The sequence below is a fragment of the Sphaerodactylus townsendi genome, linkage group LG13, assembly GCF_021028975.2.
Source record: "Sphaerodactylus townsendi isolate TG3544 linkage group LG13, MPM_Stown_v2.3, whole genome shotgun sequence".
NCBI classification, from domain to species: Eukaryota; Metazoa; Chordata; class Lepidosauria; order Squamata; family Sphaerodactylidae; genus Sphaerodactylus; species Sphaerodactylus townsendi.
In genome coordinates this window covers 49,436,034-49,462,988 of record NC_059437.1, presented here as the reverse complement: position 1 = coordinate 49,462,988, position 26,955 = coordinate 49,436,034, and the positions used below count along the sequence as shown (strand labels likewise).

At 45.3% G+C, this 26,955-nt stretch overlaps 1 protein-coding gene across 1 annotated transcript in view; it reads left to right on the top strand.

Moving 5' to 3' along the window:
* Positions 1–25,252, top strand: part of ADGRD1 (adhesion G protein-coupled receptor D1) — a 296,498-nt gene extending 271,246 nt beyond the window's left edge. The window contains 4 exon segments of the mRNA XM_048515018.1: positions 11,946–12,072; positions 13,348–13,389; positions 18,920–19,012; positions 20,661–25,252. Coding sequence (XP_048370975.1) covers positions 11,946–12,072; positions 13,348–13,389; positions 18,920–19,012; positions 20,661–20,756 — 358 coding nt within the window. The 3' untranslated portion in view covers positions 20,757–25,252.
* Positions 25,253–26,955: the final 1,703 nt, after the last annotated feature.

Below are 26,955 nucleotides of genomic sequence, written 5' to 3'. Positions count from 1 at the left end.
CAAGAGGCGCCCGGAAATTTTGAGGACATCCATCAAGCACCAAAGAAATATCAAAGGGAGTATCCATCGGGGAGACTGTCTAGATGAGCACCCCACGCTTGGGAATTGCGAGTTTGGTTTAGGGGGGCCAAAGTTATGGACCCTCAAAATAGTAGCCACCATCTCCTTAGCTCTCATTGGAAACAATGGGGATAGAGGCCCCCCTTGAGGGGTCCATAACTTTGTCCCCCCCTGAACCAAACTGCACCAAACTTTGGGGTGTCATCAGGACGATCTCCTGATGATAATTCCCTGAAATTCGTGCTACTAGCTTTAAAAAATTCCGGTTTTCATGTTTCACCGGCTCCTGCACATACGAAGCCTGCTGGGAGTGAGTGGAGCAGTGCAGAAACACGCAAACCAGCATTTTTTAAAGCTAGTGACACCAAACTTTCAGGGTAACATCAGGAGACTGTCCTGATGATACCCCCCCCCAAAGTTTGGTTGCAGTTTAATTCAGGGAGCCAAAGTTATGGACTCTCAAAGGTGTAGCCCCATCCTCCTATCGAACTCCCATTGGAAACAATGGGGGAATAGTTCTGCACCCCTTTGAGGGTCCATGCACACCTGAACCAAAACTGCACCAAACTTGGTGGGCAACATCAGGACAGTCACCTTGATGATACTCCCCAGATGAATTGGTGCCAATACATCTCAATATGGATCCCCTGCAGAGCACCCCCAGAAATTTGCCCAAGATTCTTTGTTCTGCAGTGCACTCTAGCTGTATTGCTGTCAATGGGGAATTCTCTGGTAGAGAGGCTGTGAGAAGTGCACATTTCTGAAGGTATGGTCACAAATACTTTCAGAGAGCTTATCTTCAGGAGAATCTGGACACCATCCAGGTTTGGGGAATTTTGCTTCAGGGGTTTAATTCTATGGGACCCAAAAAAAGTGGTAGGGCCCATCTCCCCACTTCCCTCTGAAGTAAAGTCTTCACCAAACCTGGATGGTGTCATCCAGAGACTCTCCTGAAGATACTCTCCCCTGAAAGTTTCAGGGTTTGCTCATGAAAAATGTGCACTCCACAGCCCTCTCAGAAGAAATTTTCCCTTTATTTGACAAAGCAATGCAGCTAAGTCACTGCAGAACAGAAAGAATCTTGTGCAGAATTTCTGGGGGTGCCTGCAGGGGAGTGCATTTGTAGATGTATCGGGTACCAATAGTTTTCCAGTGTATCATCAGGAGACTGTCCTGATGATACTCTCAAAGATTCAGTGCAGTTTGGTATCAGGGGCCAAAGTTATGGACCCCTCAAAAGGGTAGCCCTCATTTCCTTTAGTTCCCATTGGAAAGAATGGGGGGATAGGGACGCACTTTTGGGGGGTTCATAACTTTGGCCCCTAAGCTAAGCTCACCAAATGCAATTAAATTGGAGTGGGTATCATCAGGACAGTCTCCTGATGATACCCTGAAAATTTGGTGCTGATATGCTTAAAAATGCCTCCCCTGCAGGCCAAAATGTGAAAAAACACCAAAAAAAATAAAACGCACTTAATTGGAAGCTGGTAATCCGAGATCCCATGGATTCGGATCTGTGCTAGGAACCAGGACAGCTCAGATTCGGCCCCTGCTTGTCCGAATCCGTCCGAATCCGTGCAGATTCGGTAAAAATTCGGATTTGGACTGTCCGAATCTCCAACCCTACTGGCCAGTCATGGGTGCATTCTTAAGCAGCCCCAACATGCAGGAGAAGAAAGGGAGGATGAATACTGGGATGTGGATCTCAAAATGTGTCCCGGAATTCTCTGCAACACACAGGGATCCCTCAAAAGATGTCCAGGATGCTCACTCAATGTGAAAATAGGGTTCCCTCGAGACAGGATGAAACCCAGGCTCTTTCTGCTTGGGCCATTTATCCCGGCGAGGCTGCAGTGGGTTTCTGCCATGGCTTCACGTAGCAGTCGCCTACACCCCGCTTCCCTGCACCCCAGGGAACCCTTTCCCCCCTCACAGACTGGCATCACAGTGGTGACCAACTGGCCACTCACACAGCTGGAGGGGGAGGAAAGGGAACGGCGTATCAACCCGCCTCCCTGCTGGGACCGTTCGCTCGACTCTGGTGCCAAGGCGGGATATTTGAAAAGAATTGCACATAGTGCAAGGCCCATTCTGCACAGCATAAATAAGATGTCCGGAGGATGCAAAAAAAAAAAAGATTGCACATTGAGGAGGAATTCCGCACACCTTTTTCAGGATGCCTTATTTCAGCTTCTTTTTTTTAAGTAGCTAAAATGTGGAGCTTTTTTCCTAAAGTCACCTGCAGGTCATCTCTTCTTGCTGCAGGGAGCTCGGGAGCAGAGGAGACATCTTATTTTTCCCACCTGACCATTAAAGCTCCTTTGTCAGTTTCCTCTGCTGCTCACCCCCAACATTTTATGCAGCCTTTTGCTGAAGGTTTCCCTGGAACATTTGCTCTGCAGACTCCGCAGCTGGGTGCCTTTTCATCCCAAAAGTACATGGTTGTTCTCAGCTTGTCCTACCAGTTCTGGCAATATATAGTTTTTCCTTTTAATTATTTTTTCAATGAACTGGCTTCAAAGACACGCATACACGGTTTCCGAATCCATGCCAATTTTCATATTGTGTCTGTGTTTCTTTGAAAGCAGCTCAGTGAAAATAAAAAAAGGGAAAACTATATATTACCAGAATCAGCAGGACAAGAAGAGAGAAGAACTAGAATTTGGATTTATACCCCACCTTTCTCTCCTATAAGGAGTCTCAACGTGGCTTGCAAGCGCCTTTCCCTTCCTCTCCCCACAGCAGGCACCTTGGGAGGCAGGTGGGGCTGAGAGAGTTCTGAGAGAACTTTGACTAGCCCATGGTTACCCAGCAGGAATGTAGGAGTGTGGTTCACCAGGTAAGCCTCTGCCACACAGGTGGAGGAGTGGGGAATCAAACCCAGTTCTCCAGATTAGAATCCACCTACTCTTAACCACTGCACCATGCTGGCTGAGTACAACCAGGTTCTTTTCATGCTGAAGAGATGCCCAGAGACCCCTTACAAGGAAGAAAGGTGGGGTATCTCTTCTTCTGTGTGCAGTGTGCTTCTGTTAACCTGTTATTAAAAAGGGCATGTCTCAGGTTTACCACCTTAGTGGGAACTTGACTTTTATTTCTGTGCCTGGGTCTGTGTCAGTGTTCCTGAGGTGATAGTGCAGCAATTGAGACCACAGTCAGACCAACTTAAAAAAAACTTTCCTCATGCGTAGGAGTAACTCAGCATCTTCCTAGCCAGAGGCGTAGCTGGGCACAGTCTATATTTTCTGTCCCCCCATGTGAGCCTCCCCATTAAGCGCCTCCCTCAGATTGCACCCCTTTTTTCCATTCACTTACTCATTTGGTTCCTTTCCTTTTCCTAGAACTTTTTCAGGCCTATTCACAGTTCAGGCTTAAAACAGCCTGTTCTATGAGAACTATGCTTCCCAAGGTGAGATCTTGTGAGTCCCAAGGTCTCCTGGGAACTGTAGTTCCTCAGGCCGTCACAGCCTGTATTGTGAACAGAGCCTTTTTTTTTCAGCCTGAAAAAAGTTCTGGGAAAGGAGAGAAAGGAACTAAGGTCAAAAGTGCAATGGAGAAGGGGGGTGAAAGGCACCACAAGGGGACAGCGAGAGGAGAGAAGGGAACCTGGGGGCCGCATTTTCTCCATCCCCTTAGGTGCATGTGCCCAGGTGCATAGTAGGCGACCTCCCTGTTCCCTTGTAGCTCCATCACTGTTCCTAGCTCTCCTATTTTTGATATTACGAGACAAAGATTGGCTTGCTGCATTCTCTAGTTTAGGGAGTTTGAAGAAATGAACTGAAAATAAATGACTTTCCCCCCTCTCACAACCCTTTTGGCCAAATAGCTGAGCTGGGCTAATATTTGTGCAACCTTACCCAAATGGAGAGAAAATGCAGCTGCAAACGTATGAGTTGAGTCATTTGTTCTGATTGGCCACTCTGGAAAAAGAGTTTCAGCTTTCACAAGGTTTCTCTTCTCTTCTATTTATACAACCTTGGTTTATAAGTCCTAGAAGCGTCTCTCACTCAGCAGATGGGATATCTGAAGCAGCAGAGGTCACCCTCCTTAAAAGGGATTAGTTACACACATCTAGCTGATAAAATTGATTTGTAAGTTATGGGCCACGTTCCCGCAAGCAATAGAGATTGCTTCCCACGAGAGGTGAAATTTCTTCCTAATAGCTCTTGGGGCAGGCATCCTCTCTTGCTATCTGATATTGACAGAGCTAAAAGAGGAAAGATTAAATAAGGAGAAGGGTGCATTGGGTAGATATGTTTCAACACCAAGGCAGACACCAGAAAATGAAAGTTCTTTGCTGGACAATTCAATGGAGTTGCCACCTGGACTCTTTTAAAATGGTGATTATTTTGAACATATCAGTCTATTCGATACCAAGTGAGACTGTTAAATAATCTACACTCTGTCTCAGATAAAGTTGTTAGTGCTGTCAGTTGAGGTGCAGCAGTTGAGAGAATGGTATGCTTCCGCATTAGCATATAGTCCCGAATTAACACGGGAATTATTGTTCATTTTTACCTGCCAAAGATAACAACAAACTTGGGAGTGGTAACTACAATGAAATCCAAATACAATTATTCATTCCCTGCTGCATAGATAAAGACAACCAAATATGTATTTTTATTAAACTTATAATAAAGTGTCACAGTGCAATTAAAAACAATTATCACCTACTTTATTAAGTATTCAAATTACAATAGAACTCAAAACATAGGAAGAAAAGCACATCTCCGTTTAAGACAACTTCTCATAATATTCTAATCTCGTTGTAAATTAGAGATTAGAGATAAGACACTGAGATAAGACACGGAAAATTAAGTATAATTAGTCCAATAGTAAATGAGATGCTGGAAGCCAAGCACAAGCGAATTTCGCGATAAGATGTCCACTTTCAAGGATTTTTCTTCAAGGTGCAAAACCTCCTCATCAATATAGCCTGTGTTGAATCACGTACCTATGCTTTCTTGAGTTTGTGACTGCAAACCATCCTAATAAACAGTGACTTGTGTTGAATCACATTCCTATGTATTTCTAGCAGTAATGCCACACGAATCCAGCAAACGAATGCTCTCAAAGCATTCGTTTTGAGAGCATTCATTTCAAAACATTTGTTTGCTGAGACTTTGTGTGGCATTAATACAGCTACAGAAAAGCGGGGTGTAAAAATCAACTCTTTGTTCTTCTTACCTCCAATGGCACGGGTGATTATTGTGGTTAAGAGCAGGTGTGGCCTCTAAGGCCGTTTCATACCGAGGCGAAGCGGCAGTATCGCAGCTGCATTCTAATTCGGCGCACGACCGAAGTAGCGGGACGACGGCGCCGCGAGAGCGCCCGTGGCCGACCCATTCGATTCCTGGCATGCCCGGGCCTCAGTGTCAGTCGCTGGAGGCCTGAGTTACGCCCCGGCTCTCTTGGCGCCGCTTCGCTCCAGCCGCAGGGTAGGGGCAGCGCGGTCCCCAGGCCTCAGCGACGCCTTTAGCCAGAGGTCCGTCAAGGGGACAAAGATAAGTGCAGGAGGGTGGTGAGGGAGGTTTGAGCCGAAGCCGGGCGCTTTCCAGGAAAAAGTGTGCTTCCCAGCGACTCTGGAAGCGCCAGCTTAGCGCCGGTCAGGCGAGGCAAGGCCGAGGGCGACTGCTGGGCTGTATGCACAGCTAAGCCCCTGTCGCGAATGGCTGCCTGGGGATCCGGCGTTTTGCCTCCCAAGGTCGCCCTCAATCTCGCCCACGTCGCGAGAAGCTTGAAACGGCCTAATCTGGAGGAACCAAGTTTGATTCCCTGCTCTGCTGCCTGAGCTGTGGAAGCTTATCTGGGGAATCCAGATTAGCCTGTATACTCCAACACCACTAGCTGGGTGACCTTGAGCTAGTCACAGTTCTTCTGAATTCTCTCAGCTTCACCTACCTCACAGGGTGTTTGTTCTGTGGGGGGAAGGGAAAGGAGATTGTAAGCCCCTTTGAGTTTCCTTGCAGGAGAGAAAGGAGGGATATAAATCCAACTCTTCTTCTTCTTCAAGGCAAATTGAGAGCCACCAAGTCATACATAGATGCTGGACAACTCTCCTCTCACTTTGCAGTTCCAGGCACACAACAAACAAGGAGGAAGGTTTCTGAAGCCCCCAGTGGGTCACTATATGTGAAATGTATGAATTACATTAGGCTGGCAAATCATCAAGTTGTAAAGGCCGTCTGTAGCCCCTATAACCCTTCATTTGATTCTGTCATGCCATCCTCAAATCTAAATGAATCCTTTCCCTTCCTAGCAGAACAACGCCCTTGGAGGATCAAAATTATATGGAGAGAAATATTTCAGTCAAACGCAATGGGATTTCCTGTCTACAACAAAGAATTTTACCCATCCTTCTTCCAGTGACCCAGATTTCATTATTCAGCTGAAAAGAATCCTGCGTAGGGTTCTGCCATTTCTTTTGAATTGAGCGCATAATGATTTGTTTGCCAAGGGGTGCTATGTGAACCAGGTTACCTTGAACCTCTCTTCTTTAATTAGGAGAAAAGAAAACCTCTCCTTGTTTTCTCTCCACTGAATTGTGCTACTTCAGGATATGTTTCTGAAGTCTTCAGCCTTTTGCAGTCAATGCAGGCTTATCAGGATCACAGAGCACTACCATATTCTTGTGTTCTCAGAGCAGTGGTCTGGATCGTGAGAGATATTCTGTGGAAGTCTTGACATGTAGATGGACCTTCTGAACTGTAGGAGGTTGGATGAGATGATCGTTTAGGTCCAGTTCAGACATCATCACCCAAGATCCATGATCCCCACTTCCTTGAGGTAGCATCTTGTGACCTTATCTTGGGGACACTTCCTTGGGGCAGCATCTTGTGAGCAGCAGTGGCGTAGGAGGTTAAGAGCTCGTGTATCTAATCTGGAGGAACCAGGTTTGATTCCCAGCTCTGCCACTTGAGCTGTGGAGACTTATCTGGGGAATTCAGATTAGCCTGTACACTCCCCACATATGCCAGCCTGGGTGACCTTAGGCCTAGTCACAGCTTCTGGAGCTCTCAGCTCCTTCCTAATTCTCACAGGGTGTTTGTTGTGCGGGGGGGGAAGGGCCAGGAGATTGTAAGCCCCTTTGAGTCTCCTGCAGGAGAGAAAGGGGGGATATAAATCCAAAACTCTTCTTCTTCTTCTTCTTCTTCTTCTTCTTCTTCTTCTTCTTCTTCTTCTTCTTCTTCTTCTTCTTCTTCTTCTTCTTCTTCTTCTTCTTCTTCTTCTTCTTCTTCTTCTTCTTCTTCTTCTTCTTCTTCTTCTTCTACTTCTTTGTGCCAGTTTCTGCTGAGAAAGTTCCTTTTGGAAATCTTTTGACTCTGGTCTTCTCTCCATCATCTGTGACTGTTCCTTCCTCTGCTTCTGTATGTCTACGAACGTGTCAGGCAATTCTCACATTCAGCCGGGGTGGGGTGGGGGGCTACAAATTAAAGCAGCAAGAAAATCCTGAGTTTGTAGAATGATTGCCAGTTTAGAATGGTGCTTGGGGATGGTTGATTAATATTGCATTGCATTCATAGAAATAGGGGTCTATGATTTAAGGTCAGCTATCCCCCCCCCACCGCCATAAAAGTACTCCATTATGAAAGTGGTATTGATTAACTTCTTCCAACATTCTGTGGACATAAATATGCCCGCCCTGGATGATTGTCTTGTTGATCGAAAGCCAGTATGGCTCATCCTTCAAATACCTGTTGCCTGCTTGCATTTGGAATGGAGAGATCTCAGAACAGTGGTGTAGGGGGTTACATGTGTCTTCTGAGACCTGTCACTGTGCTGTAGCCATAGGAAGATGGCTGACCCCTTAGGGATGTTCAAACCTACTCTGAATGTTCATCCTTCTTTTTTTAAAAACAAATTCTCTTAATTAAGGAGCTCTATGGGAAAATTTGGCAGGCAGTACTCTACTAAATTGCTCAGGGCCAAACAAGGCATGGTGTAGTGGTTAAGAGCAGGTGGATTCTTATCTGGAGAACTGGGTTTGATTCCTCACTCCTCCACCTGAGTGGTGAGGGCTTATCTGGTGAGCCAGATGTGTTTCTGCACTCCTGACCTTGGGCTAGTCACTGAACTCTCTCAGCTCAACCTATCTCCCAAGGTGTCTGTGGTGGGGAAAGGAAAAAAAAGGAGCTTGTAAGCCCCCTTGAGTCTCCTTACAGGAGAGAAAGGTGGGGTATAAATCCAGAACTCTTCTACTTTTCTTCTTCTACTTTATACACATGACTGCTGTGGAAAATGGTAGCTGTGTGTCTAACTAGCCCTTCCATGAAGTCTAGGTAGATCTTATATGTCAGTGATATCATGGCATTCTGCAGTCACAGCAAATGATATGTGTGGGGTTGCCAACCTCCAAGCAGTACTTGGAGGACTTCCACTATTAACAGTGATCCCCAGACAACCAAGGTCAGTTCTCCTGGAGAAAATGGCTGCTTTGAAGGGTGGGCTCTGTGGCATTATGCACTGTTAAGGCCCCTCCCCCCTCTCCAACCCCACCCTCTCCAGGCTCCACCCCCCCAAATCTCCAGTTTTTTCCCAACCCAAAACTGGCAACCCTGGATGTGTATAAGCAGGGGGATGAGAAGACATGAAACCCCATGATGCCATCTAAATTGTACTAGGTGCATGGTGGCGAACCTTTGGCACTCCAGATGTTATGGACTACAACTCCCATCAGCCCCTTCCAGCATGGTCAATTGGCCATGCTGGCAGGGGCTGATGGGAATTGTAGTCCATAACATCTGGAGGGCCATAGTTTGAAGACCCCTGTTCTAGATCAGTGACTCCCCATATGGTGCCCATGGGCACAGTGGCACTCACCAGTGTTTGTGGCAGAAGGGCATGTGTTTGGTGTCAGGTTTCCTTTTGCCTTCCATAAGAATCAAACCTATTGTTGTTTCTAGAATTCTGACTAGGGGGCATAGAAGCAGTGGGATGATCGGCCAGGACTTGGCACTGATTTGTCTTAAATTGGGTTTAGTTGAAGCGTGATCCTGCTGAAGTTAAACCCTTTAAAGTGTAAACGGATTGATACGAGGAGACAATTGAAGAACATGCTCAATTTTCCCATTATGGAATCAAAGGTACTTAAACGGGGTTAACCGGATCAAGCTAATTATATTTCGTTTTATTAAAATCCTTTCATATATTAAATAACTATTTAGCACATTTTAAATTTTGCTCTGCGAGGCAATGACTCATATTCCTTCAAGTGTATTTTTATCTCAGCTGTCTTGCACATTATATTTATCATTTGTTTACTTATAGAATCATTGAATCATAGAGTTGGCAGGGGCCATACAGGCCATCTAGTCCAATGCAGGATAGAGCATCCCTGACAAATACTTGTTCGGCCGCTGCTTGAAGACTGCCAGCGAGGGGGAGCTCACTACCTCTCTAGGCAGCCGGCTCCACTCCTGAACTGCTCTTACTGTAATTATTTATCCCCAATGACCAGCTGGTATTCTCCACCCATAATTTACACCTAATTCTTGTAAGTCCTGTACTCTGTTGACAACAGCTCCCTGTCTCCTCCAAGCGGCAGCCTTTCAAATAATACATTTGGAACAGTGGCGTAGCTATAGATTTTTTTATGGGGTGGGTTTGGGGGCATGGCCACGCCTCCCCAAGCTCCGTCCCCCGACCTCAGTGCTTATAAAAGCAGCTCTCCGAGGCTGGGGACTGCAGTCTCTTCTCCCCAGCTGATGGGAATTGCAGCCCATGAACATCTGGAGAGCTGCAGGTTGCAGACCCCTGGGTTAGGTTGAAAGTGTGTGACTGGCCCAAAGTCATGGAATCATAGACTCACAGAGGTGGGAGAGACCCCAAGGGCCATCAAGTCCAACCTATATAACTATAATGATTAGGACTAGCGTACTAGATAGCCATTAATAATGAAACCACCGCCAGTGCTACCGCTACTATCATCGACACACATACAACAACACTTCTGTGTTGAGCTACACTGTTTACTTAGTGAAGTGGAAAAGTAATAAAGGTGCCTCGCAATAATGTTTAGGAGTTAAAATTCCCTTGTGTGGATAATTGCATAATATTTTGGCTTATTTATCACAGCGCAGAGGATTATTTACATCTACTGAAGAAGTAATCTATGAAAACACTTTTGTTGCCGCGAACGGCGTTATAGAATGACCTTCTGCTGAATACTTTATGTTCCAAAGAAGTACAGCATTATTCTAATTCCCTATCATACCTTTTGTATGGTGGAAGGTTTTGTATGCTTATACTGTTCTAGATTATTAAGGCACCTTTATTACTTTTTCACTTCACTAAGTAAATGGTGTAGCTCAACACAGGAGTGTTGTATGTGTGTCGATGATAGTAGCAGTAGGACTGGCGGTGGTTTCATTATTAATTGCTGTCAAGTCCAACCCCCTGCAATGCAGGAATACACAATCAAAGCACTCCAGTCAGATGGCCATCCAGCCTCTCTTTAAAAACCTCCAAAGAAGGAGACTCCATCACACCCCAAGGTAGTACATTCCACTAACAGCCTTTACTGTCAGGAAGTTTTTCCTGATGTTTAGGAGGAATCTCTTTACCTTCACCTTGAACCCATTGCTCCCGGTCCTAGTCTCTGGAGCAGCAGAAAACAAGCTTGCTCTCTCACCAACATGACATCCCTTTGAATATCTAAGCATGGCTATCATGTCACCTCTTAACCTTCTCTTCACCAAACTAAACATACTCAGCTCCCTAAGTCTCTTCTCGTAGGGCATGGATTCCAGACCTTTTACCATTTTGGCTGCCCTCCTCTGATCATTCTTTTGTGGAAACATTTTCACTTGCTGAGCAGATCTCTTTACAACGTTTTCCATGCCCCTCTGCAGTCCCCGGACTTTCTTGTCAGTGTGATTTTCTGAACTCATGCCAGCAATCTTATCCTCTATTTATGTAATTTTAAAAAATATATATATTTAGGGCCTCATGTAGACACAACTCCTAGAGAATGTCAGCCCAAGGCTTTGAAGCCTCATAGCATCTGATCTAACAAGATGTTAAAAAATGGAATGAAGAAGCTTCATTGGGGGAAATAGGTTTTTTTTTAATGTTCGTAAAACATTTTTAGGGGCTGGCGCAGAAAGGGCCTTTGACTCTCATGTAACAGTTAAGCAAGGCTACAGGCTACTTCTGCTTTGCTTATGCCACCTTGCATGGGTGACAATCCCTTTTGTTATTTGGTTTTGTTAAACCAACCTGGACATAGAATATTATTTGAAAAAATAGAAATTCTGGACCACTCTGAAAGCCACTACGTCAGACTACACAGAGAAGCCATTGAAATCCATAAGCACATGGACAATTTTAACAGAAAGGAAGAAACTATGAAAATGAACAGAACTTGGCTCCCAGTGTTGAAAAATACTAGAGTCAAGACAGTGTCTAACCAGCTCCACACAAACACAGGATGACTATAGACAAAGGAAACAAAGGCCAGGATACTGCTATTCAGATGCTCCCACCAGTGACCTTGCTATCTCCATTGTTACTCCCATGCTATAGACTTCGGTGTTACTCATACTTCTAATCAGATGCCCTCAACTATTGACCTGGTTGCCTTCTTTGTTACTCACAGACAATGTTTCTTCACCCACCCTGGACACTCCAACAGATATATATACACTCCACTTGCTTTCCCAACATCAGATCCTCTGAAGATGCCAGCCACAGATGCAGGCGAAACGTCAGGAGAGAATGCTGCTAGAACACGGCCATACAGCCCGGAAACCACACAGCACGCTTTTGTTATTCTTTAACAAAATCCCAAACTGGCACATGTTAAAAATGTTCCATAGAACGTCTGGGATGAGTATTGAAACTTGCCCGTTGTATTAAAATCCCCATCCTTTCTCACCCTATTGCAGGTTGACAACCAAAGCAGTGGCCGTCTTGCTGCCTATTCTGGGGAGCTCGTGGATCTTTGGCGTTCTGGCTGTCAATGACCACGCGTTGGTGTTCCAGTACATGTTTGCAATATTCAATTCCTTGCAAGTAAGTTCAGGGTACCATGAAAGAGCCAAAGAGCCTGTATAAATTTCGTGTAGAACATTTCAAGCCTTTAATAGACAGGTCTTTACCAGCAATTTCTATTTATGTTTTTTCCTCTAAAGTTTCATGGCCTTTGTGCATCGCTCATAAGTCTGTATGATCAATGGCAACTCCTGGGTCTCATCAGTGCTTCTGGTTTTCAGTATCTTAAAGACACAGTGAGATAAATCAGACAGTAAGAAGTATTTGCTTGAGTATAGTAATTCCCAGTTGGTGCTTATCACTTTCAAGTGTTCGTTCCTGAAGGGCTTAAGATTTCTCTCTTAGTGGATGAATTACTCACTGGGGAAGACATGGGAGTGCTGTCAAAAATGGCATCTCTGTGCTGATTTCTTTCCAGGAGAAATTCAATACAGGGATGCCATTTTTGGTGGCAGTCCCGTGTTTTCCCATGGGATTTGCCAGTGGCAGTCCTAAGGAGAAATGGACTCAATGAGTGAGTATTTTTCAAAAAGATAGTTTTTTCCGGGTGCTGAGTGAACGGCACCGGGTGGGAGGCGCCACTTTTAGGCACGTCCTCCCCCCCCCCCCGCCCAACTTTCCTTCTCTTCCCTGCGCAGCTCTGCAGACACAAGGGGACATGCCCCTGTGGCCATGGCAACGCCTCGCCCCTGCAGAGCTGTGCAGGAAAGAGAAGGTAAGTTGGAGGGGGGGGAGGATGTGCCTAAAAGTGGTGCCGTTCGCTCAGCACTGGGTAAAAATGATCTTTTTGAAAAAAACTCACTCATTGAAGTTTTTTGGGGAAAGCTTAGGCTCATTCCGCACATGCAGAATAATGCATTTTCAAACTGCTTTCAATGCTCTTTGAAGCTGTGCGGAATGGTAAAATCCACTTGCAAACAGTTGTGAAAGTGGTTTGAAAATGCATTATTTTGCGTGTGCGGAAGGGGCCTTAGCACAGTGCTGCCTCGATACACCTCTGACTGCAAGTGTGGTCATCTATCTATGACTTGGCATGTGTTGGGCATATTGTGTAGCTTGGCCTGAAAAAAAAAAGTGGGAGAGAAGGAGTCAAATGAGTCCTTTAAACAAGCTGGCTTTCAAAATTATTCTTGGGGCAACTAGAATGGATGGTTTCCTTGGCCCTTAAGAAGAATTAAATTGGTGTGCTGTTTTCCCCCTCCTTGCGTAACTAGAGCCAATTTACATTTAAATGTAAATCTGCCTAGTTACTCCTGTAGCTCAGATTGATAATACTTTTTTATTTTACTCTTTTAGGGATTCTTCATCTTCCTATTTCACTGCCTTCTGAACTCAGAGGTAAGTCTTTGTGTAAGAGACCTTTGTGCAGTAAAATCGAGAGCACAGTAATTCTGGGATATATATCTGTATTTATTTATTTAGCGGAGTAATACGATGATTTAAAATTTGGTTGTAAATCAGCCGCAGCGTTTGGAGAACGATGCCATTTAATGATGTTGCTCTGGAGAGCAGGCCTTTTATTTTTCACTCAGAGTTGCTTAGCAATGTTCACGGTTTATATATAGTATATTTAGCGGTGTCTCCGCGATTTATGGCATCTTCAGAAAACTCGGAAACTAGGCTGAAGTCAAGAGCTCTGGGTGTAAAATGAATGGCCGAGGCTTGGCCTTTGTAAGGATTCAGGTCACATCTGCAGAGCTTTCGTGTACGGGAGTGGAGCCATAGCTCAGTGGTAGAATACCTGCTTTGCATGCCGAAGATTCCAGGTTGAGCACTCAGTAAGGAGGGCAGGCAGCGGGGCTAGGAAAGAGATTGGGATTTCTGCCAATGGATGTAGCTAGTACTGGGCACTATCTACTTGCTCTCATTTGCCAGATGTAGAATCATTTACTGGATAAAGTACTATCTGCTTCCTCTCATTTGCCAGACATAGAGCAGGAGGCCAAAAATGCTCTCTAAGGATTGCTGGTGTCTGTTGTGGGAAGAGGAAGAAGAGTTTGTAAACCACTGCGAGGCTGTTTCCACACACATGCAGAAACGCAGCTCCACCGGCATGAATTGTGCCGGTGGAGGCTTGGGGACAGTTCACACGCTATCGTGCGAGCGGCCCTGACTTTCCCTCCAGCCGGAGAGGCGGCTTCACATGGAGCCACCTCTTTGTCAGCCCCTTCGACTGACCTTCCTGTCCAGTGTCACTCTGGAGGGCTGCAGGGACCTGCCCATGCTGCCCTCCGACTTCCAGAGGCAAGAAGGTCAGTGGAGGCAACGGGGAAAGTGGCAGCGTCCCGCTAGTGCGGTTCGCACCACGCCGGCGAGAAGCCACCGCTTTGCAAATCTCTTGCGCAACGAGCGAGGTTTAAAGCGGCGGCTTCGCACCACTCTGGGGCAGCCAGGACAGCACCCCAGGAACGGCGTTTTTGCTGTCCCTGGGGCGCTGTATTCCACCTGTGCGGAAAGGGCCTGAGACTCTGTGAGACAGTTGAGACACTGTGAGACAGTTGAGAAAAGTGGGGTATAAATCCAATCTCTTCTCTTCTACTTTAGTCCAACTAATGAATCTTTATATGGGCATATAATGTTTGTGGCTAGACCTGGTCTTATCAGATCTTAGAAACTAAGCAAGTATTTGGATGGGAGACCGCCAAAGAATACCAGGGTTATGACGTAGAGGCATGCAAAGGCAAACCACCTCTGTCTGTCTCTTACCTTGAAAACCCCACAGGGAGTTGCCTTAAGTCAGCTGTGACTTGACGGCAAATAATAATAATAATAATAATAATAATAATAATAATAATAATAATAATAATAATAATAATAATAATAATAATAATAGTTTGCAAGGAATGACTCAGGTTGGCCTGATCTCCTGATTTGTTTTCCCACTCCTCCACGTGAAGCCTGCTGGGTGTCAGAACTCTCTCAGCCCCACCTACCTCACAAGGTATCTGTTGTGGGGAGAGGAAGGGAAGGAGTTTGTAAGCTCCTTTGAGTCTCCTTAAAAGAGAGAAAGTTGGGGTATACATTCAAACTCTTCTTCTAACCCTGGTCCTTTCCCCCCCAGATGTATTAGTTCTCTGTATGCGGGAGAAATAGTGTTTTTACTAAAAGACAACCTTAATTAAAGCTATTTTGGGGGAAATTAAATAGCTGTTATATTTTTGCAAAAACAGAAAGGTTCTAACTGGCGATACCATCGGATTCTGCAAGTTTGCTCTTTAAATTTGAATGGCCACAATTACTTTCCCCTAGAGTAAAACTGAATGTGTGAGTGTTTTTGTGACATTTCTCTGTTTTGTCATGTTAATGTTTTCCCTCAGAATGTACACATTTTTAGTATTATTTTTATTAGATCAGCATATGGAACACATATGTTATACATTTAAAAGATGCACATAGAGTTGGATCCGGGCAGCTTTTCTTCTTTGTCTCCTGGCTACAGTCCCTTCCCTGCAGGGGAATTCCCTAATTTTAGCCTTTTGAGTGATCATAACTAATATCTCCTTCCAGTTTTCACTCATGGAAAAAAATGGCTTAAGATGCAGCCATTTATATGCACAAATTCTGTTTATTCTTTAAAAGCACAAGAACACATGCAAGAGACAAAATAATTGACAGCGCTAGAATGCAAATGTGTACTCCAAAACCATTCACAGACAGTGTGGTGTAGTGGTTAGAAGCTGCAAGGCCTGGGTTCCAATCCTCACGATGTCATGGAGTCCTGCCAGTTGACTTTGGGTCAACCATGGACTCTCAGCTTAACCTATGTCATAAGGCTGTTGTGAGGATAAAATGGAGATAGGAAGGAAGAATATTTTGAGCCACTTTGGTTCCCTACTGGAAAGAAAAGTGGGAGATAAATGAAGTATATTAAAATATATAAAATAAACCATGACAGCATATAGACATTTTTAAAAATGAAATGGTCTATTGATTTATCTCTACTTTTAACCAATTAGGGGTTTTCCACTTCTACTTCCAATAGAAGAAGAAGACTTTATTTACAGTCAACGACCAAATATATTACAAATCTCCAATTTAGTACTTCCAATAGGTTTTTACTTGAATGCCCAAATGAACAAATATGACGTTGAGGGGTCTATTAGACCTCACAGAAAATCAGCTTTGGAATCCCCAGAGAGCCCAGACACTGACCCTTTCCACACAAGTCACCTAAAATGTTTGTAGAACATTTATAAAATGTTTTTAATCTCACCCCCTTAAAATATTTCATGGCCACCTTGAGGGTTTTTTTTTCTCTCTTTTGTGATTATTCAGAGAATTGATGCTTTGAAGACACGATGCATGGATTCTCTGTTGCTATGTAGAATTTTTAAAAACAAACAAACCACAGAACTGACAAAAATAAAGAGGCAAGAAGGAACCGAGTGAGCTCAGGAACATAATAAAAGGGCACAGAGGGGAAAGTACAGGGACGGCCTGGAGGCACAGAAAATGCAGCGGGAAAGGTAAAATGTTCAAAATATGCCTGCCCAGCAAGGGAAGGCTTCTTGAAAACATTTCACCCCAAACAATCATTGTAAAAGGGTTTCCAGATAAAAAGTTTTCAGAATGTAAGGGCGAAGAACAATGCAGAACACCCCAGATAAAATGTTTTATTTCCTGCCTCAAAACATTTTAAAAGGTTGGTGCAGAAAGGGCCACTGTCCCTGAATCACTGCACTCCTGATCTGGAAGTAATAATCTTTAATACAATTTCATATGTCTTAAATTTTAAATTGGGGTGATTTCCCAGTATGTCTCACATTCCTTTCAAGCCAGGACATAATTTCACCTGGTGTTTGATCAATCAAGTGCTTGCTACCAAAGCTGCAGCCTTAAGCAAATTGAGAAAAGAAAAGTTCCCCGTTTCAGTATAGGGAAGCAGCCCCAACCAGGAGACAAGTTGGACAAGTTTTGCTGCTGCATTGAAACTCAGACGGCATCAAGCCCGAATCCCATTTCTTGCTGACTTTTACACGCAATAACAGAAGTGCTCGATGGAAAAGTGTGTTGTAAATGATGGGAGCTGTTTTGATTGCCTCGGGAGCAGAGCCGTGCTGGGAGTGTACACCATTTCATCTTTTCCCATTAGATTCTGTAGTTTGTTTGCCAAAACAAAAAGGGAAGACAAGAGGGAGAGAGAGAGAGGGAGGGAGAAATGAGCAGGGGTGATAAATAATAGTTTTAGCAATCACCGCAGAAAAACCTCTTAAACATTGCTTCCCACTAACAGCATTTTCCATTAAGGTAGTGGTAGTGCATTAAAAATTATAGGGCACACCAGGTCGTAGAGTTGACAGCCTCCAGGTAGAACCTGGAGATTTGCCAGGATTAAAACTGATCTTCAGACAACAGAGATCATTTCCACTAGTGCAGGGGTCTGCAACCTGCGGCTCTCCAGATGTTCATGGACTACAAATCCCATCAGCCCCTGCCAGCATGGCCAATTGGGCTGATGGGAATTGTAGTCCATGAACATCTGGAGAGCCGCAGGTTGAAGACCCCTGCACTAGAGAAAATGACTGCTTTGGGGGAGGGGGTGTTATCATCCTATACTCTGCTGAGCTCCCTCCCCTCTTCAAACCCCTCTCTTGGGCTAGTCACAGTTCTTTGGAACTCTCTCAGCCCCACCTACCTCACAAGGTGTCTGTTGTGGGGAGAGGAAGGGAAAGAAGCAGCTGGTTCTTCTTCTTCTTCTTCTTCTTCTTCTTCTTCTTCTTCTTCTTCTTCTTCTTCTTCTTCTTCTTCTTCTTCTTCTTCTTCTTCTTCTTCTTCTTCTTCTTCTTCTTCTTCTTCTTCTTCTTCTTCTTCTTCTTCTTCTTCTTCCCAGCCCAGAGTTAGCAATCCTAGCCATCATTCCTACTGTGGTCAGCTATCTTGCAAGTGGGTTGATTGTAGACGTTTTTCCTACTTGCATTAATTGGTCTAGATGTGACATTGCCTGAAGTATTTACGAGCCACTCTTTGTGCAGTCCTTTGCCAGCACTGAATTAACACATTTTGGGTGGAGTTTTTGTACATGAAAAAGTGACCTTCCCAATATATGTGCAGAGCAGGGGCAGAGCTTCTGCTGAGCAGAAAAATAATCTCCACTGCAGTTTGCCCAAAGCCGGAAGGATGTTGTGCTGAGTAACATGTTTCAAGATTGTCACCTTAAAGGAGGCAATCTGCCGGCATGTGGACCCCATGATTCAGCCACTATTGCTTGCCATTTTAAAAATGAAAGAATGTTGTTGGGTTTTTTTCTTTTTCTCCTGTTCTTGTGATCCTTGAAAGACTGACAAAATGGGCGATTTCTTTTCTTACCAAAAGAAATTGCTCCCTACCGGTGACCAAGGGAGGGGGAACTGCGCCCGGGGCATGAGCTGCGACAGCATGGGAGAACACAAGCACTGTCAGCCCAAATTATTCCCACCTGCTGCACGGAGCTTTTGTCAATTTCACAATGCACCCACCATTGTATAGGCTGCAGGGCATTCACTGTGGAGATTTCCCATGGAGGTTTCCTCTGCTTGCAGATCATTTGTTTGTTGTTTCACTGTACAAAGTAAATGTATAGCCCAGTTTGTATAGCCCAGTGATCCCATGCATGTGCCATTTTTCCTTTTTGTTTTGAGGGGGCTGTCTGTGAAGCTACAGCAACACAAATGTGCACATTTGCAATTTCTGTAGTCTGTAGCTTTACAGACAGCCCCCTCAAAACAACTGGCCCAAGGTCAAGTTTACCAGATAAGAGTTGGTTGCTCATGTGAAGGACTGGGGAACAGAGAAAGGACATATGTTGTGGGCCAGTGGGAATGTAGTTTCACTTAGTTTCAGCCTTCTGAAGCTTCTTCTCTCTTGCGGCCATCTTTCTTTCTCCACCTAGGTGAGAGCTGCCTTCAAGCACAAAACCAAAGTGTGGTCCCTCACCAGCAGTTCCATGCGCAATATCCATGTGAAACCTTTCAACTCTGATATCGTAAGTATTCCTGGACTCATGCAAGATTGTTTGTAACACAAAGTCTGGGAGACATGGGAAACATTTTAAAGAGTTCTGCACAGCAAGTGAAAATGTTTTCAAAACATTTTCACAAAAGCATCAATTGGAAACAGCTTGCACATAAAACGTTTTCAGACTGAAAATAAAACGTTTTGGGCTAAACTCCTTAGAATGTAAGAACATAAGAACGAGCCTGCTGGATCAGACCAAAGTCCATCTACTCGCAGTGGCCCACCAGATGCCTTTTAGTAGTCCTAATCCCCCCCCCCCCCGCATTTATCTCTGTTGACATTTTCCTTGGAGGAAATGTTTTATTTGCTCCCTGAAAACATTTTATTTGTGTCATGTGGAAATGACCAATACGGCGTTATGCCCTTCTGAGGTTCCTTTGCTCTCCAAACCCCTCGCTCCCCAGGCTGCACACCCAAATCTCCAAATACTTCCCAAGCAGGAGTTGGCTGCTCTATTCATGACAAATATTTAGAGGTGTCTCCTCAGACCAGTTGATATAGGAAAGAGTTCCCAGGATGTTCAAAGACCTTAGTTTTGGTCAGTGAACTTGCCTGTTTCTTAAATGATTGGACTAACCATGCATAGTACTTACTATAGCAATCAAGGTGTAGGAAATGAGCTCTGACCTAGATGGTGCAGACTAGCTTGATCTAATCAGATCTTGGAAGCTAAGTAGGGTCAGCCCTGGTTAGTATTTAGATGGGGGACCACCAATGAATAACAGGGTCGCTATTTAGAGGCAAGCAATAGCAACCTGCCTCTATTCATCTCTTGCCTTGAAAACCTTATAGTATCACCATAGCTGTGACTTGACAGCACTTTCTGCTGCTAAAAGAGAAAAGAAGCCAGATGAAATGATGCTAAGGCTCCTTCCGCACATGCAGAATAATGCACTTTCAAACTGCTTTCAATGCTCTTTGAAGCTGTGCGGAATGGCAAAATCCACTTGCAAACAGTTGTGAAAGTAGTTTGAAAATGCATTATTTTGCGTGTGCGGAAGGGGCCTAAGGTTGGGCATGGTGGCATCTCTACAGTTCCCTTTAGTGTGGTGGCTTCATGCTGTCCACATGGGGGGAAAGCCCTGGCTGGAAGGAGCCAAAACTTCATTCTGCTTTTCATTAATAAGAGAAGGATGAATGGAGGATTGTACGATTCATACACGTGGTTAAAAAAATAAATTAAAAAAGACAGCCCACTGAGAACCTATGTGGAGGGGCCCATCTAGGGGCTGAGCTCACGTTTTGTGCACATCTTTTATTTTAGTTGTGAGACACCCTTCACCCCAGACAGCAGGGCATGCTGTGAGCCGACTTCGTACAAGACATCTGTCTTGATTGGCGAGGCGGACAAGATTCATAATTGCCCAGTTCAGAATGCAAATGTTCTTAATTCATATTGCCCGCATCTTTTTCTGAGAAATGCTAGCAGTTTGATGGCAGTTGGCACCTGTGTCCCTTGCAGGTGGCAACTTTCTTTCTGGGCTCTGTTTCCCCCTCTGAGCAGGCATTTTATGGCATGAGCGCTCACTTGCAGACCCAAGAGGTCAAAGAGACACACAGGTCTATCCCCCCTGTGAGATCTCAGCCACCACTTCACTCTTATTTTCTCTCTCCAGATAACTGGGAACAGGCCAGGAACCAACCCTACAAAACTGAATACTTGGGACAAGAGCAGCAATTCAGCTAACAAAATCGATCTCTCGGCAGTCTGATGTCAGACCCAACCGGCCCTCCTATCCATTAGCCAAGTTGTATCTTCAGGACCTTTGCCGTGGTGCCTGCCCGCCCAGGATTTGCTCTTAATACGTGCCAGTAGTGACCTCTACTGAAATCATCACCCACTCAATTGGAAGGGGGAAAACCCCCACACACCATGTTGCCATACACTGAGCGACATTCCAGCTTTTGTGAATGTCTTTACCTGCCCTGGTCACCGAACAAATACGGAATAGCGAGCAGCGATATACACTGGACTGTCTTGTAACTAAGGCAGAGATGAGAGGAGGGGAAATGGATACTGCTGCCTTGGTAACAGGCCTGAGAAAAGTTAGTGGCACCTCAGGAAAGAAGATTGCAATGTGCTTTGCTTTCTGCTTTGCAAAGAGCCAGTGTTTGCTACAGCGTTATTAAAATCGGGACGCTCTTGTCCAGATCGACATCCGCTATTGACATTAAATAACGAGTAATCCAATTATCTGGGCTCAGCTTATCCCAGAAACATCCAGCCAACAAACGTTTTATTTTAATACTGTATGAAAGCCAGCGGCTGAAGGGAACTGAAATCTAAGCCATACTTTCTTGCTGTACGTTGGCCTGGGGACTAACAAAGATGGCATATATTGTGCATGTGTAGCCTGCACATCTGTTCAGTTTTTATTATGCCATTTCCAAAGGCTGTTGGCAATGCTGTGGCCATCCGCAATGGAGTTCCACCAGAGGGGCTTTTTGCGTTGACTGAAATACCCTTTGGTACGAGCACCAACAACTGTCTTGTCAGGTGGATTTTGCGGACTGAATTAACCTGCAGTTTTGGGAAACCGTAATGGGACCGGCGCTGTGATTTATCTCTCTGCTTTTATGAGCAGAGGGGAACATTGAATGCCAAACCAAAACATACCAAGGAAAAAAAAACGCTACACTCAAATACCAGCCACCCATTAAAATAAAAACTCCTCCGCGCAACTAAACCACCGCAAGAAAAATATACTGTGAACTAGGCAGCCAGACTGCAGCTGATTGTGTTATTATCCACAGATGTCATTTTTTATTTTCTTTCCCCCCCCCCCCCCCCCGCCCAGTAAACAGCTCTTTCATCTTTCCAACAGAGCAATGGTGGAGGAGAAAGCTGCACCTGTTGCTGTTCTACAAACATTTTTACTTCTTTATGGGTTTTATTGCTGGGGATCGCCAAGCACTTTTCAAGCTTCTACTGGCTGCCTTCAGGGCTAGAACCTTGTTTTGTTTTGTTTTCCTAATGCTGAGACTTCTTTTGCTGAATGGAAACCATTTTAAGTTGGAGAATTCCTTTGATTTGTCAATTCTGATGATCAGAGGCTCTGGTCAGGGGCACTGCTTCTCGTGCACTTCTCATTTCAGGCTTCATTCGGCTGCTGTCATGTTGAGGGAATTTGCACTAGAGGGATCTGTAAGCTCGACCTATCTCTGGAGCAAGCGCATCTTCCTGGCTCATATTCCCTTTTAGACAATGGAATGGGTGGCAGTGCAAAGCGTTAATGTCTCTGTTGGCTAGTGCTTTGTATGGTGTCCAGACCTTCCCAGTCTCAGAAGGTTTATTGGTATGTCAGATATGCTGGCTGATTCTGATAGCTAGATTTGAGTCCAGAAGTTCTTTTGAGTCCAACAGGATTTTCAAGGGATAACCTTTTGAGAATCAAAGCTCCCAGGCAGCCCTACCCAAATGGTTGGGGGCCCAAATGCTGCGCCACACCTGCCCTGCCCTACCCTGCCATTCCCAGGAGGGCTTTCCAGCAGCATAAGGAACCAAAAAGGCAACCAACCCCCCACCACCGGAAAATCCTCAATACTGCTCCCATGGACTTATGCCACTGAGAAGGTAGAGTAAGTCCAGGAAACGAGTGTCAGTGTTTCTGGTGGCAAAGCATGGGTGGAAGCCAACATCAACTCCACCCCAGCCATGCCTCCAGGATACCCATGTGCTACCGGCATAGGCAGCGGGGGCACAGGAGCATTTAAGTGGCGTGCACTGCCCTGGCCGTTTTGACAGCCCACAGTGGCTGCCTGCTAGTGGAGCCACCCCTCTGCCTGAGCAAAGGCCCCGGGGAGGGCAAATCCGCTGGTGTCTACCCGCGGCGCCTCCTGTGACAGATTAACCTCCCTCCCTTGGTCAGATGCAAGTTGGAATGGAGACAGGGAGTCCTTATATCCTAGTCTGAGATTCTGCAGAGATCCCCATTCCATCCACCTTGTATCTGATGAAGGGAGCTTTGACTGTTGAAACCTCATGCCCTGAATCTTGTTGGTCTCTAAGGTGCTACTGGACACAAATCTGGCTATTCTACTGGGGACCAATATGGCTACCCTCTGAGTTTGATAGGTTAGTGATTTCCAGAATGTTTTCTGGGGAATACTGGAGTGCTTTCAAAGCTCATCAAGGGTTCCTCAAGGAGAAACGTTTCTGGATGAAGTTCCCTAAGAAGCCCACTGTTCACCTCTCTACCAAGCATCTCCTATAATAGATGAACATCTGGCAAACCAGAGTAGAGTAGATAATGACCAAGGCAATGGTCCTCAAGACAGTGGTTCTCAACCTTTCCAGAGTTGGTAGCTTTGGGGCCCGCAGGATTACATAACAGGATAGGGGGAGCCAGAGTTATGACCCTTCTGATGCCAAGGTCAGGACCATGGACAGCGGACCAAAAATGCTGGGGACAGAAAATACAAGCCCAGTGCCCAAAGAAAAAGCTAAGGGTCAGAGCCATAGAGAAATCCTCAGCACCATAGAGCAACTCTCCCCACTACCTAGCTGTTCTTCTCAGCATTCATACAAAGAGAAGGCAAGGTATAACACTCTTGCTGTCTACTTCATATATCCTTCTGATTCACAACAGCAGCCACACTATGAGGGCTCACAGCCAAGTAGGAGGGACTCTGTAACACACCTGAGTCCACTAGTCTAAGATAGCAAGAGGAGGATGCCTTCAGAATTTATAGATAGCAGCAAGTACCAGGAGGATATACTTTCCTTCCTGGCCTCTTCAGATTGCAGTCTCCAGTCAGTTCCCAATGGCTCCTCAGTCGCTGGATTTCACTCCTCTCAAAGGGTTAAATATTTCTCTTTTTAAAAATGTCAAGGTGTAACCCACATTACACAGGGAGGTATTGAAACTACATCAACAAAGTCAATGAATCATGAACGTTTCTTTCGTTCCTACTTTGCAACATGTCATAGATTTATTACACTGGGACTGACCTTTTATTAGCTGTACGTACAGTGAACTATTGCGCAAATGGCATTTCCCCCCTGTTGAGCAATGTCAGAGAACATAGAAAACTGCCTCAGACCAAGTCATACCATTGGTCTCCTTAACTTATTGGTCCATTCCAGGGTCTGAGGTAGAGAAGTGTCTTAGCAACATCTTCTCCTTGACATCTTTGAACTGGAGATGCCATTTCCATTTCCATTTTCAGATTCTATTTTTTTTAAGGCTCATAGACCAACAAGTCATGAGCAAAAGGAACTGGAGAACCCAGGGACAGAACTCAAGACCTTTTTCTTGCAAGGAGTGTCCACTGTCTTTGCCCCTTCCTCCATGGCTCTTGCTCATACATGCGCGACTCCTTGATAGCCTGAGTCCAGAGGCTCAAGCCAACTGGCCCCCTTATTCTTGGAGGGGCCAGGATTAATTCCATTTCAGTTTTCTTCCCGGCTTTACAGCCTCAAAGATGCTTACAGTGCAATCCTAAGCAAAATTACACCCACCGAAGTCTTGAAAGCTGTCAGAAGCTTTATAACCAAGATAATACGATATATTGCAACTGCAAATCATGAAAATCACAACAGTAGCAACCCTCAAACAGAACATTTACCAGCTGCCAGATAATCCACGATAGCCTTTCCCTGCAAAATACTTTTCATAACCAAGGAAGGCACAAGAAGAAGAGGGCATTCACAAGGCAGGGTAAATGCTTCCAGGTCAGGTTCTCATCTTTGCCCAGGCAACTATCCAGCTTGCGCCTGGCTCCCATCCTAAGTCTGTCCTGGTTCCTGCTTAAACTTGGCTTTGACACCAGATAGTGTATAACAGTTTGGGACGAGCCCATGTGAATCCTGAGCAAATGGAACCATTCCCCCTACCCCGGCAGTTGTCACATCACCCAGATAGCTTGCCAACTGGATTGCTTCCACATTATCCAGCAGAATAAGTGAACATGTGCTCATCTTCCCTGTGCTGTCTTCTCTCATTAACAGAGAAACTATTTAGGTCAGCCGTAGTGGGCCACTGTAATAAAGGCTGATCCCCCAAGAGCTTCCCCCACAATACCGGGTCCCCTTCCACCCCCTGTGTGTGTTAAGTGCCATTAAGTCAGAGCTACCCTATGAATCAACATCCTCCAAAATGTCCTATTGTCAACAGCCTCGCTCAAGTCGTGAAAACTCAGGCTGTTTCCGCACGAATGCAGAAGCGGCCGGGTCGGCGTTTCCGACGCCGACACGACGATGCTGGGACCGTCCGCATGGACGGTCCTGGAAAGAGCCGGGCAGCCAGCGCCGCGGAGTGCCAGCGCCTGGCCGACCCGGCATGTCCCCGGGCCTCCGACGTGCCGGAGGCCCGGGGACAAGGTAAGTGCCGGGTGGGGGAGGCGTCTCGAAGCTGCTGCCGTTCGCTCGGCAGCGGCTTCGAGGAGGCGTTTCCCCAACAAGAGTGCTTCCGAGCACTCTGGGGAAATGCCGGCTTCGTGGCGGTCGGGCGGCACAAGGGCGCCGCGGCTGCGATGCAGCTGCGCCCCCTGTGTGAATGGCGGCCTGGAGACGGCATTTTTGCCGTCTCCAGGCCGCCATTAAATGCCCGTGCGGAAACGGCCTCAGAGCTGTGGCCTCCTTGATTGAGTCAATCCATTGGCTTTTGGGGCATCCTCTTTTCCTGCTGCCTTCAGCTTTTCCTTACATGATTGTCTTTTCCAGTGATTCCTAATGTCTTCGTATTGTGACCAAAGTACGACAGCCTCAGTTAAGACATTGCAGCTTGTAGGGAGAATTCAGGCTTGATTTGATCCCCAATATTTTACGTTGGGTTACGTAGAGTAACCCAAGTCCCATGATTTACCCATACATTTTTAACAATCTCTCCAACAAAGTATCTTTTTTAAAATGCTCCCCAATGTTAGGAGTTAGAACACTGTATTAGGAATTCTTTGCTTGCAGGGTTAGCAGGGAGTTTTCACCTTTACGCACCGTCTGTTTCTCATTGCTTCTTCCATCTCCAGCATACAGGGTACTGTTTGTGTGATAGGAGGAGGTCATAAATGTTGCTGCCACCAAAGCCTCTTCATCATGCTGGACTTTATACATTCCCCACTGTTCTGCAGCAAATAAGGAACGCTCAAACAAATCTTCCCCTTTTAATTTTAATTTTTTTTTTACTTTGCCTCTCTGTATTCTTGTTCTTTTGGAGTATGAAAATCCTGCCACTTATTTATGGGCTTTATGTCGTGGCTTTCGCAATAAGTCTTAGAGATAGCATGATGTTGTCAACGGTATGAAATCTTAATTGAATGGGATGAGAGTAAAATATAGATTATATAGCAGCAAATAACGACTTTGCCTCCAAAGTAATAAAATGGTAGAAGTGGTTCTTTCCTCCTTCTCCTCCCCCCTCCCACCCAGTTTCGTAATAAAGAAGGACATGTGCTTGTTCAGTTGGCTTTTGCTCATTGTAGATTGAAACAGCTGTAGAGAAATGTAGCTAGGAACCAGATTAGACATTGGGGGAAAACGTTGGCTCCTGTAACCTGGATGTCTGCTAAAATGTAGGCAAGACAAACACTTCTGGATGTATCCTTGAATGACATTCTCCTTCCATTTTGCAGCTATAAGTGTGAAAATGACCCCCCACAGCTTTGCTTCGTTTCATGCACGGTTTGCTATATTTTCCCATTTCTTTGTGTCCTTCCCCCTCCTTTATATTACGGATGTGTGCATGCAAATCGATAAAGGCTCTGCAGGAAAAAGCAGTCTTGCGGTATGAACAGCTTCATCCAGATTCTTTTGGCGCGCTGTTATACTAGTGTGTTGTTTGGCATTTATAAAAGCGTCCTGCCGAATGAATCCTCATGCTGTTTCAATGCAATCCCACCAAGATTGCTTTTTTGCAGTGTTTTATTAGGGTGCATGTGCACAGTCTTAATGAGGAGAGAGGGAAAGGTGTGTAC